General features: G+C 32.1%; 1 protein-coding gene across 3 annotated transcripts in view; it reads right to left on the bottom strand.

Moving 5' to 3' along the window:
* Nucleotides 1–14,987, bottom strand: part of LOC106463078 (sodium/hydrogen exchanger 3-like) — a 76,638-nt gene that overhangs the window by 15,653 nt on the left and 45,998 nt on the right. For all 3 annotated transcript variants that reach the window (XM_022390485.1, XM_022390483.1, XM_022390484.1), the window contains exons 5-9: nt 11,276–11,478; nt 10,956–11,045; nt 10,504–10,577; nt 9,476–9,691; nt 4,904–5,072 (exon numbers count right to left, since the gene is read on the bottom strand). In XM_022390485.1, the coding sequence (XP_022246193.1) occupies nt 4,904–5,072; nt 9,476–9,691; nt 10,504–10,577; nt 10,956–11,045; nt 11,276–11,478 (752 nt within the window). The remainder of the gene's footprint in view (nt 1–4,903; nt 5,073–9,475; nt 9,692–10,503; nt 10,578–10,955; nt 11,046–11,275; nt 11,479–14,987) is intronic.

Below are 14,987 nucleotides of genomic sequence, written 5' to 3'. Positions count from 1 at the left end.
TATATACAAGATGGTCACAACGTGACGGGACAATGTGTGTAGGTAATGAGTAATTGAACTGCAGTCAGAAAGTATTGTTGAAGTTAACGCCGTTATTATAGTTTGTTATAGCGCGACTGTTGAAGTTGAGTGTATCGTAAAGTTGTATTCGGAAAGAATAAACCAGTTTTATTAAAAAAGGACTTGTGTCGCTAAAGTTTCGTGGGAACGAAGTTACGGAAAATCAACTAACGGATTGGAGACATAACAATACCATTACTCTGAGACGTGCCTAACAACTGTGTAAAAGTTTGTTTGTTTATTTGTAGTTCAGCATAAAGCTATACAATGGGCTATCTGAGCTGTAGCCACCATTGGTATAAAAACCCAGTTTTTAGCAACATAAGCCTTCAAACATATCGCTATGCTGCTGAGGGTGGTTGTGTAGAAGAACATGGTAGCAAACATTTACTACTTATAATTAAAAATGCAATTTTTAATAGACCAAGCAGTTTTCAACAAGTTTTTAATACTTTAATTGAGTTTACTTGCTAATTATAAATACTATTTTATTACAAGTTACAATGTTTACAGTAAGGAAGAATATTTTTAAAACATGCACGACATTTAGATCACTGATGTGATCACTCTCAAGTACACAGGTTTTATCAATAAATGTTATATATAGATGCCTATTAATTTTAAATGTGATATGAGAGTATTATTTAGTTTATATTTTGTGAGCAATAAAGTAAGTTATTTTTAGAAGTGATAGTTATGGCCAGTTTGTTTAGGTAACAGTTTACAAATCATTTGTTGGCGTAGTTCAATTGTTGTGAAGTGACGTCATGTTACTCGAACTTCTGAATTTTTCTCATTACTTTAAGTGAGTATTGTTACATCATAGTTTGAAGAAAGTTCTAAGCCTGAATTAGAGCAAGTGAAAGTAAAAGTGACGTTAAACTGTATGTCAGTTTAGCATAATGGGCAATTTCTAAAGTAAGTTAAAGGATGTTCTGAAGTAATTGAACCCACCCTGTGTGAACTTTGATGAAACGGAAACAATTATTTAAAGCTCTCAATACAACTGTGATAACCAATAGTGTGATGAATTTTTTTATACATATGTTTGACTTGTTTTGAATATATTATTTTAAAACAAGTGGATTGTGTGCAAGATTGCTATGGAGGTGAAGTTCATTTTTTGTGGAGAAATTTGAGTTTTCTGTATTTTTCCTTTGTAGTTTTTTTTTCTACAACTTTTCTTTGAGTTTTTTCTATTATACTTTTGATTTTTCTGTTAAACTGGAGGTTCAGTTTTACTTTTACAAAGGTTGGTATCAACTTTTTTTGCCCCTTTTTAGAAAGGTTAAACTTAAAATCATATTCTTCAATTTCAGTTTGTTTTGGGGTTTGTAATAAACAAACTCTCATATCTCTTTATAGTGTAAGTGGATCCTTTTTTTATGAGACTTGTGGTTTAAAGGTAACATTAAGCTTACTAGGCTTTTGTAGGATTCATGATATGGAAATTAGACTAACTTCTCCGTTGTTTACGGATTTCAGATGACTACTTGTAGTTTAATGTGCGAGATAGCAAATTCTACATTTATTTTGTTTTAGAGCAAAGCCACACTTGGCTATCTGCTGTATCAACCATGGGGACTCAAACCTCGGATGTTAGCATAGTTAGTCTGTAAACTTGCCACTGTCACACCCATTTATTATAAAGTACTTGATATATATCAAATGTCTTTCTGAACTGTTATCAAACTTTAAGACACTAAAATCTGACTTCCCATTAAACTTCTCAATAGGGAGGTTTGCGTGATGTTAACGTTTAGGAAATTTATTGTGTAGCCATTTTTATCTTTAACTGTCAATTATGTCTTTGTGTAGGCTGTTTACATGTTGAAGGAACTTTGTTCATGTTGATAAATTAAGCCAAAAAACCGTCATCTACATATTTACAAAAATGTGGGCTTATATAAGGAAGTGACTATGGTATGTTGTTTTATGCGATGTAAGAAAAGAGTGGCCAGAGTACTTGATAATCTAATAAAATGATACTTATAATCATCAGTTACTAAACTCAAAATGGAACTATCAATTATAACTACAGTAGTAGTTGAGTTTTGTTCTTATAATTTATGTGCCAAACGTCCAACTCTGAGAATGATTGCTTCAGTTATCCAAATGTCGTACCTGTTTTAAAAATATTCTTCCTTACTGAAAGAGCTGCAACTTGTTATAAAATAAGTTATTTTTACTATCCAGATTAAACTGAGAACACCAAGAGACTTGTTAGCCCATCTAGACCATACCATCCACTAAACTAAATTCTTAGAGAAAAATAAAGCAATCAGAGGTAGCCCTTATCAAATATTTATCAAGCTTTCTTTTACACTCCCTTAAATCAACTGCATCTACTATATTTGAAGTCAACCCATTCCAAAGGCCAACCACCCTATCAGAAAAATAAAGTTGTCTTGGCTGAAGATGCTTCCTACTCTGACAAAATTTATCTTTAAGTCTCTTAGTACCACCATCCTCACCATTAAGTATAAAAAAGATAATGCATGAACACTACTAATTGCCTTAACAATCTTAAACATCTCAATCAGATCCCCTCTCGCTCTTCTTTTTTCCAGAGAAAGCAATTTCAGAGATTTCATCCTGTCCTCATTTGACAACCTTTCCATTCTAGATATCATCCTAGTAGCCGTTCTCTAAACCCTTTCCAACAATTCAATGTCCTTTCTAAGGTAAGACACACAAGATTGAACAAAATACTCTGAATGTGGTCTAACAAATGACCTATACAATGAAATAATAACCTCTCTAGACTTGTTTTCAATATTTCTCTAGATACAACCTACAATCCTCCATTAGCAACAGCATGCTGCTTGGAAGGTTCAAGAAATTGATCAAATACAACACCAGGATCCTTTTCTTCCATAACGCTGTTAAGATTATTTCCATCAAAAATATACTCATGATTCAAATTGTGATATTCCACATGCATAACCTTGCATTTATTATAATTAAAGTCCATTTGCCAAACTTACTAAATTATCCAGATCTTTACAACCAGCAACATAATTTATTGGCCATTCCTTCATCCATGTCATTGATGCAAGTTAAAAAAAAGAAAAGATCCAAACACTTAAGTCTGAGGTACCCTGCTTGTGAAATTAATGTAGTTTGACTGAACTCCATTTATAACAATCTCCTGCTTTCTTTCATCTAGCCTGTTTCTTTTCCAAGGAACCAACCTATCCCCCCATACCTAGAGAGATAATTTTTAACAAGCTTTTTACGTGGTACCATGTCACACACTTTCTGAAAATATAAATGCAACAAATCCACACCTTTCATTTACATAAGCAATAATCTCAATAAAGATTAGTAATTCAAGAAACAAAAGCAAGTGGCTGCTCATATATCCAATCCTTATCCTTCTTCAAAATCCGTAGGGAAATACTATCTGGTTTAATCCTTCTTTACTTTTCCTAATTGTTTCTGAACAAGCTCATATTTTTTTCTTTTCTTTTTTATATTTGGAACCAAAATTTCATACCTTATCTCCAAATGCAGAAAAACATCAAACCTAAGTGAGAAATGATCACTCATTTCTTTGTTAGAAGTTGAAAATAAATCTAAAATAGCACTGTTCTTAGAAGGTTCCCCATCCATTTGGTGAAGAACACTATCTATCCTGAATAATTTTTAAAAATCTGTCTCCTTCATGATTTCTAACATTTCATAATCTAAATGCCTTAAATTAAAATCTCCTAATAATTATAACCTCATTAATTGCTAAAATCTTAATCTCACCATAGAGTTTCTCATTAATTTCATTAATTACACCTGGTGGTGGTGCTGGTCTGTAACAAAATCTATCTAAAAATCTTCTCCCCTTATAACCATTAACAGAAACCTAAATAAATTCATCCTCATTGTTATTAGCTTTGATATCCTCAACTTCAACAGATATAACTTACATTTTAATAAAAAGCCATTCCTCCCCCTCTTTTTAGTATTTTATCCCTATTAAATAACCTGTAACTATATTTTAAAAAACTTCCTGTCAAATTATCTAAACTTAACCAGGTTTCAGTTATTCCCATTACATCAAATTCTATATTTTGACAAAAAAAGAAAAAAGTCATCCATCTTACTTCTTATACTTCTAGCATTACAATGATAACAGTTCAACCTATCTGCACACTGTTTTTACACTATACTTTTCTCTGCATATTTTTTTATTATTATTTTGGCCTTCAACACTGTTTAGCCTAGTTTAAAGCTGACCTTAGAGTTGAGTTAATAGCACTTAAGCAAACAAGCCAGCCCTTACTCTATTTAAAAAACTCTTTTCCCATTATACTGATCCCACAAGTCCAACCAGCCAATCTCCTTATACATATATAGTAACCCAAGCCTAGCATTCAGCCCTTATTTTTAATTTCATCCCCACAATTACGTTTCAGTGGTATCCATACATCATTAGCAGTTACATGCATTAGAAAAACTACATCATTGCTAGCACCCCTTACTATATCATTTGCTCTGTCAGATATATTCTCCACCCTTACCCATGGATAGCATAAACTAAATATTTTCTACCTATTTACCCTATAAACTATCCTACACATGTATCATGCTAACAAATTCTCCTATTATTCATTCCTATCCTTATCTGCCCCCCTTTTTTTCCTTCCCTCACCTATTTTATCACCTGCACAAACTAAAAGCTGAAATCTGTTACTTAATAGAATCTACTACTGCAATTAAATCCATTATTTCTAACCCTAACTCTGAAAAATTATTCCAAGTATGAAAAAAATAATAAAATAAATGATCTGTATTCTTTTCTAGTATACTAAGCCTCCAATAAAAACATTTAAATAGATTATCTTACCCTTCGAGGTGGTTTAAACATAGAATCAGACAAAATATGGTGGAGTTGTGCATCAGCTAGGTCCTTATAGCTCGGTGAGTATGCAAGCTCACCCATGTCCAAGTTTACAAAACTTGACTCACTCTGAGATGTAACACCCTGTGAACTTAGAACTGATCCATCCGAGTACCTGTTCGCATATAAAAATAAATAATATATATACAAGAAATATTTGAAATTTAGCTTTCAACATAAGACAGATATAACAAACCTGCTTCAAAATTTCACTTTAATATAACATAACTATGTTTAGGGACAACAAGGGACCTATTGGTCCACCTTGGGTGTCCCATCCTCCAAACTAAAACTATTAAATAAATAAATTTAAAAAATCTTAAAGCAATCCCTTATCATTCATATAGTTATCAAGCTCCCTCTTAAACTCACTTAAATTTACTGCCTCCACAAAATCTGAAGGCAACCCATTGCAGAGACTAACCACTCTGTTAAAAAAATAACACAACTGTCTTAGCTGAAAATTATTCCTACCTTGCCAAAATTTATATTTTTGATCCCTAATCCTACTATTCTTGTTGTTAAGTATGAAAAATGATGATGCATCAACACTATCAATTCCCCTTACAATCTTACACACCTCATTCAGTTTCCCCCTCCCCCAAGTCTTCATTTTTCAAGAGAAAACAATTTCAGAGTTCTTAATCTCTCCTCATATGACAACCTCTCCATCCCAAGCACCATTCCAGTAACCCTTCTCTGAGCTCTTTCTAATAATTCAATGTCCTTCCTAAGGTAAGAAGCCCAAGACTAAATAAAATATTCCAAATGTAGCCCAAACAGCAACCTATACAATGAAATTAAAGTATTCCCTGGTGAATACAACCCCTCCCAATAATGACTTCCTTTTAGATACTACTTTTTTTCTGTGCATAGGACAATTTTACATTGATCTGACCTCCCACGAACAGCTTCCTGACAGATGCGACATACGACCAAGATTTTTGGGCAGAAGGTCAGATAATGACTTTTTTTCATTTCAAGAAAAATGTATACATGTGTTTATTGTGTGTTCATTTGTTTGATTTTACATATACAAGTATGTACTATCAGTGATGATTCAACTATAATTTGTTGGTGTCCACAACAGACGAGTGATTAGATGACACACCACACATGAGACCATGAAACAAGCTGGAAAACTCTCATCTGCAAATCAGCAGTCAAAATAAGTGCTTTCTTTAGATGTCAGATGATGCATAAAGTAGGTAATTTTCAGAATGAGTTGCTAATCTATGGCTTGCTGTATAAATATGACATGTACCGAAGAATAAATCACGTTTTTAACAAAGATAGATTCTGTCTTACAATGTCTCTAGAAAAACAAAACTGATAAAGCTGACCTCACTTTTGCACACTGAAAATGAACAGCAAAACATTTATCGATATATGTGAAGAACCCTGTTACATGTGCAAAAGAAACAAAGATGGACGATTTTTTTAATGAAATAAATTTGGTATCAATTTATCATATTTTACATGTATGAAATAAAAAAATATGATACATGCATGTTTTATGAAATAAATGTCATTGGTGAATAAATTATTTTACATAAGACACAAACAAAACAATTTTGAGTTGTCTTTATTGAACTGTCATCCATCATAACAATTATAAATATCATACCAATTTAGTATGTCATCTGATTACCTATACAGTATATAAACCATTATGCTCAAGCCTTGGCAATAGTGACTGGCACAGCTTGAACTCTGTTATTTGTTATCTGATTATTGATCCTTTGCATTACGAATTCCTGTTGTGTACAACTTCTTTCTTATAATGGCAGATTGGTCAGTTGTCTGTTGTAATGCTTTTCAGGGACTACTGCAAAACCTCTTTAGACTTGTATTCAATACAAGTTCTGTAGATACAACCTAAAATACTATTTGCTCTATATCTATATCTTCTATCCCAATTAGTTAACTTCTTCCCCACACCAATAGATATAATTATTTTTACAAGTATTTTATGTGTAACCTTGTCAAATGCTTTCTAAAAATTCAGATACACCAAATCTACACCCTTACCCTCATCTAGATGATCAGTAACCTTTTCAAAGAATATCAAAAGATTTGCAAAGCAAGATTTTCCCTTAGTGAAACCATGTTGATTATATAATAAAATTCTAAGCTTTGTTAATAAATGACTTTGCAAAGCATCTTTTATCAGATTTTCCAAAACTTTTTCCCCAACTGATGTAAGACTAATAGACCTATAGTTACCGGGACAACTTTTATTACCTCCCTTGAAAAGAGGAGTGACATTAGCTGTCTTCCAATCCTTTGGCACCTGCTCACTATTCAAGAATTCAGTAGCAAGTGGTTCATGTATCCAATCCGTAACCTCTTTCAAAACCCTTGGAGACATACATGGCCCAGAAGCCTTATCATTCTTTAAACTACCCAATTGTTTCTTAACAAGCTCAGAATTAATGCAATCATCTTGTTCAACCCTGTTTCCATCTATCAACTGTTCAAGATGAAAATGCTGCTTAAATCTTCATTTGTAAAAAACTGAAAAAAAAGTAGAATTTAATAACCTAGCCATCTCATAATCATCAGACACATTTTGTTTAACCTTAATGTATTTAAAGAAATCCTTACTGTTAATTTTTAAGCTTTTCAGCCAACCTTTTCTTCATACATCTTTTTTGATGTCCTAAATTTCCTGTTTGACCAACTTTCTTTTCCTTCCATTATCTAAATCTCCCACCATACCAGTCAATTTAAATTTCTAAAATTTGTAATGCTTTTCTTTAATTTTATCTTTCATATCCTTTGTGAGCCAACCTGGATTTTTACATGCAGCTACCCTTTTTTTTTTTCTATAAGGAATATGTTTATCTTGAATATTTAAAAATTTTCCACATTTGATCAGTGTCTCCAAAGTTGCCCAATTCACAGCAGGTAATTCTTGACGCATCCCTTCAAAATTAATTTTTTGAAATTTGTAACCAAAATATTGTTCCTTATCTCCATATGCAGCAAAACATCAAACCTAATAGAGCAATGATCACCTGCACCTAAATGTTCTTCAATTTACAAGTTAACCATAAATCTAAAACAGCATTGTTTCTAGTGGGTTCCTTGACTAATTGGCAAAGAAAACCATCTCAAACAATTTCCAAAAATCTTTCTCCCTCATGGTTCGACTTTAGTATTTCCAAATCAAATGCCTGGAATTAAAATGTTTCATAATTATGACCTCAATAACAGCTGAAATCATAATCTCACTGTAAAGTTTCTCACTAGTTTCATCAATATCATCTGGTGGTCTGTAACAAATTCTCACTAAAAGCCTATTCCCTTTATATCCACTAATAGAAACCCAAATTGATTCAATCTCCTTGTTATTATTTTTGATATCCTCAACTTCAATAGGATGTAACTCACATTTTATATATAAAGCCACCCCTTCCCCTCTTCGGGAACTCTATCCCTATTAAATATCCTATAACCCTGTATTTCAAAGAAATTTCTGCCATAAAAATTATCTACATTTAACCATGTTTCAGTTATTCCCATTATATCAAAATCCTCCATTCCTGCCAGTGCCCTAAAGTCATCTACTTTATTTCTTATACTTCTAGATGTACAATAGTAAAAATTAAGCCTATGCTAGACTTTTCTCTACATTGCCCCCCCCCCCCATTTAGTATATCCTGACCCTCACCACTGTCTAGTCTTAGTTTAAAAGTTCCCTTACAGCTGAGTTAATAGCCTTTGCAAACAAGTCACACCTTACTCTATTTAAATGCAAACCATCCATTCCGAAAAGCTCCTTACTTTCACTGAACTGATCCAATAAGTCCAACCAGCCAATCTGCTTATTTTTACATATTAACCTAAGCCTACCATTCAGCCCTAGTGACCTACTGATAATTTCGTCCCCCAAGAATTAATTGTGCAGTATCCCTGACACAATTAAGTTATGGCCTTTTCTTTAAATACCTTTATCACCCCCTTGTACTTATTAATTAGCTCCTCTGACCTACCCTTCCATACTTAATTAGCCCCGACATGCACAACAAAAACTGAACTAGCTGTTGCTATATCTCTTGCTCTGTCAGTTAAATTATCCACCTGTGCCCCTGGGTAGCATAATCTAATTCTTTTCACCCTATTTACCCCACAGACTATCCTATCCACATGCCTTATCAAGGAATCACCTATAGCTATAATATCCTTAAGTTCATCATTCACATCCTTTTCTGACCCTTTTGTTTTCCTTCTTTCCATTAGTTCCTCATCTACACAAGCCAAGGGCTGGAATCTGTTGCTCAATAAAATGGACATGACATGAAAAAACTTGCATAAAAAAACTAAGAGAAATTTAAAATGTACAATTTGAACAATGAGAACAAAAAAATTATCATGTAAAAATTATTAGAATACATTAATGTCTTTTTACCTAAGAGTTTTAGAAAAGCTAACAAAAAGACATGAATGATTTATTTTTTGATACAATTTTTAAATAGTATTATTACACACTTTCATATCTTGTTAATTAGTTACCTTGGCAAATTACTTTGGGTATATGATCTTATTAGGCTAGAGAGAGAGATTTTTTGATCAATTCTAGTTACAGATCCCATAATGTTGTTCTGTTTCACAAGGTTCATTGCATCTGTTAGGTTTAGTTTGGAATACGTCTCAAAAATCTTTGGTTCCTTGACATGATGATCACGTGTCAGGAGTGGTCGGATGAACTTGTTGTTATAGTGCTTGAATCTGGCAAGCAGCAAGATAAGACTTGTTAGGAAAAAACTAACAAATACGAAAAAAATAAATATGCTTGTTTGTAACAGAGATGAATGCTATAATGAATTAATGTGGGTTCTACCATAAAAAAGGTAAATCTAACATTTATTCTTATTAAATTCTCATTGCAAATGTTTGGAGGATTATACTGGCAGTTTTATACTAATATTAATCAATATATTTTCATTAGTTCATTCACCTTTTTAACATATATAATAGATGATTAAACATATTGGTTAAATCATTTATCACATTTTAAGAAATTACAAGTGAAAGCAAAGTGGAATATGTAATTTTATGTCAACAACACTACATCTGCCATATCCATTGCCGACAAGACCTATTGCTCTATACCAAGGCTCAACAAGCCAGTTGGGATATGATAGACATAGCAAGCAGTCATCTAGGTAACATTCATAATATCAACTCCTCAAAAAATAACTATTATGGTTTGAACCAGACCAAGCAAGTAGATTGTAATTATTATCAATTTTAAGTCATTCACAAATTAGAATCATTGTAAGGATTAATAAAACTATTTTCTCTTATAACACTAATTAAATATATTGGTACAGAAAGATATATTTTTATTAAACAATAATAATTATCAGTACTATTTAATCATGTAAAACATCCCTATTCACCTTTAATGTTTACTGCTTTAGGGTTTTAGTCCACAAATAAAGTGTGCAATATGCCTAAAATATGTATAAAAATTATTGTCTCACACAGGGTGAATATCAAATGTTATTAGCAGTGATATATATTAATTGGTAACATACTTATCACGTAGATGATAGTTCCCAATCAAGTGACCAGCAATATCTTCAATTCCTGCCATTAGATGGTCTATCAACTGGGAAGAACATAAAATGTATTTTTTGATGTACTGCAAGCTAATAAAAATGCTTAGTAATTAATCATAGAAAAGATATTAAATTAAGTAAATGTTATTAAAACAATTTTCAACAACACAAAAACTGAATTCAGTTGTACTTTGTTGTTTTGAAGTGTAGAAAGTTTTATAACAAATGTAATGTACTCCCTAAATATTGTTCATAATTATTATAACTTTAGCTTAAAACATGATTAGAACTATCAGCTAATTTGTGATTTTTAATAATTTCCAATTAATCAAGAACAAGACATCTATTTGTGTTTTTTTATCGTTTTTAAACTGTATGATCTAGAACCACATTCCAAAACATATTCTTTAGAAAAAATTTGCTCTTACCCTGGTATGTAACCTTTCATTCATAGAAGGTTTGGTTTTATTACTTGTAGCAACATTTAAGAACCTCACTAGTGGTCCAATTGTCATTCCCTGGAAAGATAAAGATGAAATATCATAACTAATTACATTTGAGAGCAATAGTTACAATACAATTATATGTCAGTTTCAATGGGTAACTTTTGTAGAATGTTAGTAGATTTTCAAAGAATGATTTTTTCATGCTTACATAACAAATGTTTTTTACTTAAACAAATGAAAAATGCTTATTATACTTGATTTATCTATCCTCAGAACTTAAGTTTATAGGACTGTGGCTCTACCTGAAGAAAAACTGTGAAGTACACTACTACTATAATTGTGGTAACCATCATGCTTTTGGAAGGGATGTATTTCTCTGAGACAACAAGCACTAGAGCAAATGCCACTGCACCACGAAGACCTCCATATGCCATGATGAACTGCTCCACTTTATTTATTTTGTGTAAGCGGAAAAAATTTAACATCCATGTCTGGATCAACACACCTAAATATTAAAAAAAAAATCCAAAATATAATCAATTAAATTAACAAGTTTCCAGTAATGTGTAATTAAAAACAAAAGTAAAGTATAAAGTTTTTTTTAACATATACTAGAAAATTGAAGTTTCTTGACAAGCTTCTTTAATTGAAAAATCTCAAAAAACACTTAATACAGAAAAACTATTTTTTTTTAGTGCAAGGTTTTGTGAGAAAGATTACTTTAAGTACAAATTTTTAGTTTAGACTCTCTTTATGATAATACTGTTCAAGCATAATGAAAAACGTCCAAGGTTAATATCATTCACAAATTTTTCTATCCAAATCATTCACTGACAAATTAATGTTCACCAACTTTACAATTCTATTTAAATTTTTACTGTTAGCAATTCAGCATTTTAGCTTTATTTAATGGTCCACTACTATCTAAATGCAGATACAAAGCTTGAAATATTACACTTGAAGTTAAACTTTAATGGGTAGCTCTAAGTTGTCATGTTCAGAAATTAGCCCTGTTTAGTCAAGTGATACAGATTCAATTAAGAGACTGTTGGGTACACTGTTGGCAGAGAAAAAGGTTTTAACAATTTCTCAAGTTCATGACCTATTACAGATGTTTTGTTCCAAACTTTTTAGCAGTGGTCACACTGCTGTCATAATTAACTAGATTATGCATGCATTTTGTTCAGGATGCCAAATGAAATACATGTTCAAATCACTAAAGTACATCCTTGCAGAAGCTTTCATTTTTCATATTTTAAAAGCATATTATCATTTTATTCTTTTTAACATAATGGCAGTAACATAATCCTAGATATAGTGTTGTCACAAATCCAACAGCTTTCAATGGATTGTTGCATAAACCAACAAGTAATTACGTAATTCAGGGAATAACTGTTGTACCATCAAACCACAATAAGCTTTCTAAAATGTTTATGGGACTATCTACATGGTCCGATATTTCACAGAGAGTCTCTAATACAAAACTATGGCATTTGGTATTCTTCCATACTCTGTTGGATCATCATGGTAGAGATTGAAAGAAATAACTTTAAAAATTGTTTGAAAACAAGATGAAGACATGGAAAGCTGCTTAAAACTTATCCCTCTACACAATGACTAGATCTAACAGATGCTCAAACTGGACACCAGGTGGTAGTAATAATGCAACAACAACACCCTAGTAAGAAACTGGTTCTTTAAAGTGACCAAAGAATAACTGAGGGAAGTGCAGTTGGTGTTTCAGATAGTATGTAGATTTTACATAACATAACATTAAAAAGAAGCCTTTTAGTTAATCTGGGCTGTCCTATGAACTAAATCAAATCCTTAAAATAGCAAAAAGCTCAAAACCAGCTCTTATTATTCAAAAACTTATTAACTTTTCCCTTAAACTTCCTTAAATTAACTACATCCACCACATCCATAGGCAACCCATTCCAAAAGCCAACCAACCTGCTAGAAAAATAAAGCCATCATAAGTTGAAACTGATTCCTTCCCTGCCAAAATATGTGTCCCCTAGTCTTATCATTCTCACCATTAGATATGAATTTTTTTTTAAATTGATGCATCAACATTATCAATTCCCTTTACAATCATAAACACCTCAATCAAATCTCATTCAATTCTTCCTTTCTTAAGAGAAAACAAGTTCAGATATCTTAACCTATCCTCATATGATAATCTTTCCATCTCAGGCATCAACTAGTAGCCCTCCTCTGAGCCTCCAATGTTCTCTACGAGGTAAAGATCTCAATGCTGAACATAATACTCCAAATCTGGCCTATTCAAATGACATTATTACCTATTTAGATGTGTATTCAATGTTCCTGTAGATATAACCTAAAATAATATTTGCCCTGCCACTTGAAACAGCACATTGCTTGGAAAAATAAAAGGAATACCAATATCTTTTTTCTTCTATAACACTGTTAAGATTATTCCGAACAAAATTATTATAATTAAAAGCCATCTGCCAATTATTTTCCAAACTCACTAAATAATCCAAATCCTTTTTTGATGCAGTAGTGTCATCCACACAGCCAGAACACCCAAAACTTTAACATCATCACCAAAGTTATTTAATCTATTGACCATTCCCTCAATGTTATTAATGTAAATCAAACAGAACAAAGATCCTAACACTGAGCCATTCATGGCATTAATCCAGTCTGATGGAACTTCAATTATGACATCTCTCAGCTTTTTCCATTTAACCAGTTTTCCATTCAATGAACCAACCTATCTCCCACACATATAGAGAACTTTTTAACAAGCCATTTATGTAGCACCTTGTCAAATGCTTTCTGAAAATCCAAATATGCCACATCTGCTCCCACACCCTCATCTACATAAGCAGTAACCTTTTCAAAAATTTTCCCCTAGTGAAACCATACTGATTATTCAACAAAATTTTGAACTTTTTTTAAGTGATTTTGCAAAGTATCTTTCAGACTTTCAAAAACTTTTCCCACAATTGATGTAAAACTAATGGACCTATAATCACTGGGACAATTTTTTGTCTCCTCCCTTGAAAAGATGAGTAATATTAGCCAACAACTTTCAGTCTTCTGGCACCTGCTCACTATTCAAGGACTTGAAAAAAAATAGCAAGTGGCTCACATATCCAATCGTTAACATATTTAAAAACCCTTGGTAAATATTATCTGGACAGGAATCTTTATCCTCTTGAAACTTCCCATTTTTTTTTTTAATACATTCAGAATTAATGTGACCAGCTTATTCAATCTTCTTTCTATCTAACAAATTCAGGGTGAGGAATATGGCTTAAATCGTCATTAGTAAAAACTGAAGAAAAAGTAGAATTTAATAACCCAGCAATCCCATAATCATCAGATACTAGCTTTCCAGTATCATCCCTCAAAGTGCTTACTTACATTCCAACATTTTGCTTACTTTTAATGTATTTAAAGAACTCTTTACTACATATTTTTACATTTTCAACCAACCTTTCTTCTTGTAATTTTTTTTGATTTTCTAATTTTTAGTTTGACCAGCCTTTTATCCTCCAAAACCACTGTTTTTTGAAAGTCCTTAAATAGTGGGCAGATACTAGAGGATTGGAAATTAGTTAATGTAACTCCTCTTTTCAAGGGAGGTGATAAAGATTATCCCAGTAATTAAAGACCCATTAGTCTTACATCAGTTGTGGGAAAAGTTTTGGAAAGTTTGTTAAAAGATGTTTTGCAAAGTCATTTAAAAAAAGTTTATAATTTTATTGGATAGTCAACAAGGTTTCACTAAGGGAAAATCTTGCCTTACAAATCTTTTGACATTCTTTGAAAAAGTTACTGCTTAATTAGATTAGAGTAATGGTGTAGACTTGGTGTATCTGGATTTTCAGAAAGCATTTGACAAGGTGCCACATGAAAGTCTTGTAAAAATTATTTCTATAGGTGTGGAGGATAATTTATCAAATTGGATAGAAGAGTGGCTGGATGGAAGAAAGCAAAGGGTTGTTACAAATGTAGTTCAGTCAAACTGGATTAACGCTA

The sequence above is a fragment of the Limulus polyphemus genome, unplaced genomic scaffold, assembly GCF_000517525.1.
Source record: "Limulus polyphemus unplaced genomic scaffold, Limulus_polyphemus-2.1.2 Scaffold1319, whole genome shotgun sequence".
Classification (NCBI taxonomy): domain Eukaryota; kingdom Metazoa; phylum Arthropoda; class Merostomata; order Xiphosura; family Limulidae; genus Limulus; species Limulus polyphemus.
This window is presented reverse-complemented; position numbering and strand designations above follow the sequence as displayed.